Raw genomic sequence first — 5209 nt, 5'->3', positions numbered from 1 at the left:
GCGCCACCCCCCTCCCTCATTTGCATGGCCGCTTCTCATTGGGCGGCCGGGGGTGATGTCATCCCCAGGGGGCGGGGCCTGGCGCTGGGGAACACGCATGTGCGGCGCTGTCACGGGCAGTGCAGGCGTGTGCAGATCCTCGCACACGGACCCGGCTCGCACACGCGTGTGCACCGCCCCAGACACAGACCCGGCTCGCACACGCATGTGCACATCCTCGCACACGGACCCGGCTCACACGCATGTGCATGTCCTCGCACATGGACCCAGCTCGCACACGTGTACATGGCCTCGCGCACAGACCTGGCTCACACACGCATGTGCACGTCCTCACACACGGACCCAGCTCACACACGCGTGTGCACATCCTCGCACACGGACCCGGCTCGCACACGCGTGTGCACATCCTCGCACACAGACCCGGCTCACACACGTGTACATGGCCTCGCACACAGACCTGGCTCACACACGCATGTGCATGTCCTCCCACATGGACCCAGCTCGCACATGCGTGTGCACGTCCTCCCACATGGACCCAGCTCACACACGCATGTGCACCGCCCTGGACACAGACCCGGCTCGCACATGCGTGCGCACCGCCCCGGACACAGACCCAGCTCACACACGCGTGCGCACTTCCTTGCACATGGACCTGGCTCACACACATGTGCGCACTGTCCTGGACATGGACCCAGCTCACACACGCGTGTGCACGTCCTTGCACACAGACCTGGCTCGCACACGCATGTGTGCTGCCCAGGACACGGGCACAGACCAGGCCCGCAGAGCCCTGCCGACACGCACACGGCAAGCACACGCGTGGCACGTGGGCACACGAAACACCCCCCCCCCACGCGCACGCACCACGGGGTGCACACGCGTGTGACGTGGGGCAGACGGACCCCTGAGCCGTGCAACCCCCCCGACCTCGCACGAGCGCCTGCCCTGCGCACAGCGGCGAGCGTCGCACGGACCCTGCAGCGTGCACGAGCCCCCGAGCGTCGCACGAGCCCCGCGACACGCACGAGGCCCGAGTGTGGCACGAGCCCCCGAGCGTCGCACGGACCCGAGCGTCGTGCGAGCCCCCGCGACGTGCACGAGCCCCCGAGCGTCGCACAAGCTCCGGCTCTGGGCACAGACGTGAGCTTCGCACAAGCCCTGAGCCTTGCACGAACTCCCAGAGCTTTGCACGAGCCCTGCTCCACGCACGAGTCCCCGACCTTTGCACAAGTCCCCGACCTTTGCACGAAACCCCTGAGCTTTGCACGAGTGTCCCCAAGCTTTGCACGAGCCCTGTTCCATGCGCGAGTCCCTGACCTTTGCACCAACACTGCTCCACGCACGAGATCCGAGGCTTGCACGAGTCCCTGAGCTGTGCATGAACCCCTGAGCTTTGCACGAACTCCCAGAGCTTTGCACGAGTCCCTCCGAGCTTTGCACAAGCCCTGCTCCACGCAAAAAAAACCTTGAGCTTTGCACAAGTCCCCGACCTTTGCACGAAACCCCTGAGCTTTGCACGAGCCCCCCCCAACCTTTGCACCAGCGCTGCCCCACGCACGAGATCCGAGGCTTGCACGAGTCCCTGAGCGCCGCACACACACACACACACCCCCCACCCGGCCCGGCCTCGCACACGCGGCCTCGCACGCGCAGCTCGGCTCGGCTCGGCTCACCTTCCACGGGAAGCTCCTCTGCGGGGCGGCCACGGCGCGGCGGCGGGGCAGGAGAGAAGGAGGCCGTTAGCGCGCGGGGACGACGGAGCCCGTGCGAGAACCCGTGCGAGAACCCGTGCGAGGCCCCACGCCGGCGTCCCGCGACCTCGGGCTGCCCTTGGGAGAGGGGGGGGATGTGCAAGGGGGGGGGGACGTGCAAGGGGGGGGGACGTGCAAGGGGGGGGGACGTGCAAGGCGGGCGCTCGCACGAGGCCCGCGAGCCCCCCGTGTGCACTGGGGGCCGTGCGACACGCGCACGTGGGTGTGGGGCAGCGGGTCGTGGTGTCCTCAGGGGGCAACGGGGGGGTTGCACAACCCAGCAGGGTTTGCATGGCCCAAAGGGGTTTGTACAGCCTGTACCACGGTCCAGCAAGGTTTGCACGGCCCATTGCACGTCTCAGCAAGGTTTGCACAGCCCAAAGGGGTTTGCACAGCTTGTAGCACGGTCCAGCAAGGTTTGCATGGCCTATTGCACGTCTCAGCAGGGTTTGCACGACCCAGCAAGGTTTGCATGGCCCAGAGGGGTTTGCACGGCCCATTCCACAGTCCAGAGAGGTTTGCACAGCCCAGAGGGGTTTGCACAGCCTGTAGCACAGTCCAGCAAGGTTTGCATGGCCCATAGCACGTCTCAGCAGGGTTTGCACATCCCAAAGGGGTTTGCAAGGCCCAGAGGGGTTTGCACACTCCTCCAGGGTCTGCAAACCCTGTTGCACATCCCAGCGGGCTTTGCACGGCCCAGAGAATGTTGCACACCCTGCGCAATGCCTCAGCGAGGTTTGCACGCCCTGCTGGGGTTTGCACATCCCAGGGCACATCCCGTGGGGTTTGCACACTCCTCCAGGGCTTGCACACCCCGCAGTGCACCCCAGCAGGGTCTGCAGGCCCCATAGCACCTCCCAGCAGGCCTTGCACACCCCGGGGGGGAGGGTTGCACGCCCCATAGCACATCCCAGGGGGGGTTGCATGACCCAGGGGGGCTTTGCACGCCCCATAGCACGTCCCCGTGGGGTTTGCACACTCCTCCAGGGCTTGCACACCCCATAGCACATCCCAGCGGGGTTTGCACACCCCGGGGGGGTTTGCACACCCCATAGCACGTCCCAGGGGGGGTTTGCACACCCCAGCAGGGTTTGCACACCCCGGGGGGGGTTGCACGCCCCATCGCACACCCGCAGGGCCCCCGTCCCCCCCCCTGCATCGTCCCCCCCAGCGGCCTCAAGGACGCGGCGGCGGCGCGGAGGAAAAACATCCCCGTGGCGACGCGCCCCGGCAACCGTTCCCAGGGAGACAGGCGGACCGGCCGTCTCCATGGCAACCTGCCCCGGGTTGCCAGGGCGCCGCCGTCGCCCCGGCAACGGGTCAGCCTTCCCCCGGCAACGGGCCCGCGAGGATGCTGTCGCCGCGGCAACGGCGCCCGGTTGTCACGGCGGCGCCTGGGGCAAAGTGTGTGTGTGTGTGGGGGGGAGTCGTGCAAGGGGGGGGTCTCGCACGGGGGCCCAGGCGTCCGGGAGGGGCCCAGGCGTCCGGGAGGGGCCTGCCAGGCCTCCCCCCTCCCTCCCTGTCCTGCACGAGGACGTGCAAGGGCACCGGGACGTGCAAAGACACGACGGTGCGCGAGGGCGCGCGGGAGTGCACAGGCACAAGGACAGGCAAGGACACGAGGGCACGCAAGGACACCAGGGTGTGCGAAGGCGCAAGGACGTGCAAGGACGCAGGGACGTGCAAGGACACGCAGACGCGCAGAGGCTTTGCCACGTGCAAGGACACACAGACACGCAGAGGCTTCGCAACGTGCAAGGACACTGCGAGGTGCAAGGACACGAGGATGCACAAAGACACGCGGGAGGGCAGAGACGTCGCAGCTCGCAGGGGCCACGAGGACGCGCGGAAGAGCAGGGAGATTGCAACGCGCAAAGCCACGCGGCCGTGCAAAGCCACACGGAAGCGCAGAGACTCCGCGGCGTGCGACGGCACGCAGCCTCGCACGAGGACGTGCAAAGACGCGCAGAGACATTGCAACGTGCAAAGACCCCAGGCCATGCAAGGGCCACCCGAAAGCGCAGCCACCTTGCAGCTTGCAAAGCCCCGCGTTGGTGCAAGGCCATTGCAACGTGCAAAGACACAAGGTGGTGCAGAGACGTTGCAATGTTCGAGGACCCACGATGGTGCAAAGTCATTGCAACGTGCAAGGACACCAGGCCGTGCAAGGGCCACCCGAAAGCGCAGCCACCTTGCAGCTTGCAGGGCCCCCGCGTCAGTGCAAGGACATTGCAATGTGCAAAGACACGAGGTGGTGCAAGGCCCCGCGTTGGTGCAGAGACATCGCAATGTGCAAGGGCTGCGCAAGGGCCACCCGAAAGCATTGCAGCTTGCAAGGACCCATGTTGGTGCATGGACCCACGTTGGTGCAAGGTCACTGCAACGTGGAAAGACACGAGGGGGTGCAGAGACATTGCAACGTGCAAGGATTGTGCAAGCACCACCCAAAAGCACAGCCACATCGCAGCTTGCAAGGACCCACGTCAGTGCATGGACTCACATCGGTGCAAGGACCCAGGTCAGTGCAAGGCCCCGCGTCGGTGCAAGGCCATTGCAACGTGCAAAGACACGAGGTGGTGCAGAGACGTTGCAATGTGCAAGGACACCAGGCCGTGCAAGGGCCACCCGAAAGCGCAGCCACATCGCAGCTTGCAAGGACCCGTGTTGGTGCAAGAACCCACGTCCATGCAAGAACCCCCGTGTTGGTGCAAGAACCTGGATCTGTGCAAGAACCCCCGTGTTGGTGCAAGAACCCCCATGTTGGTGCAAGAACCCATGTCCGTGCAAGGACCCCTGTGCCGGTGCATGGACCCACATCCATGCAAGGACACGTGTCCGTGCAAGAACCTGCATCCGTGCAAGAACCCGTGTTGGTGCAAGGACCTCCCATGCTGGTGCAAGGACCCCTGCGTCGGTGCAAGGACCCCCGCGCCGGTGCAAGGACCCGAGCCGGTGCAAGGACCCCTGCGTCGGTGCAAGGATCCCTGCACCGGTGCAAGAACCCCTGCGCCTGTGCAAGGACCCACGTCAGCGCAAAGACCCGTGTTGGTGCAAGGACCTGCGTCCGTGCAAGGACCCCAATGCTGGTGCAAGGACCCCCGTGCCAGTGCAAGGACCCGTGTCCGTGCAAGGACCCCTGTGTCCATGCAAGAGCCCCCGTGCCCATGCACGGCCCCCCATGCGCCCGTGCAAGGACCCCTGCATTGGTGCAAGAACCCCTGTGGGTGCAAGAACCTGTGTTGGTGCAAGGACCCGCACCGGTGCAAGGACCTGCATTGATGCAAGAACCTGCATCCGTGCAAGAACCCCCGCACCAGCGCAAGGACCCGTGTCCGTGCAAGAACCCCCATTACGGTGCACGGCCCCCCCCACGCGCCCGTGCAAGGACCCAGGTTGGTGCAAGGACCCGCGCCCGTGCAAGGAGCCCCGCGCGCCCGTGCAAGGAGCCCCGCGCGCCC

At 66.0% G+C, this 5209-nt stretch overlaps 1 protein-coding gene across 1 annotated transcript in view; it reads right to left on the bottom strand.

Annotated features, from left to right (window-relative positions):
- LOC112962726 (neurexin-2-like) overlaps positions 1 to 5209 on the bottom strand; it is a 33483-nt gene that overhangs the window by 25750 nt on the left and 2524 nt on the right. Inside the window, exon 3 of the mRNA XM_026059164.1 lies at positions 239 to 303. Coding sequence (XP_025914949.1) covers positions 239 to 303 — 65 coding nt within the window. The remainder of the gene's footprint in view (positions 1 to 238; positions 304 to 5209) is intronic.

Source organism: Apteryx rowi, unplaced genomic scaffold (genome assembly GCF_003343035.1).
Source record: "Apteryx rowi isolate R43461 unplaced genomic scaffold, aptRow1 scaffold_1521, whole genome shotgun sequence".
Classification (NCBI taxonomy): domain Eukaryota; kingdom Metazoa; phylum Chordata; class Aves; order Apterygiformes; family Apterygidae; genus Apteryx; species Apteryx rowi.
Note: the sequence above shows the minus strand (reverse complement) of the source record. Positions and strands in the feature narration are given on the sequence as shown.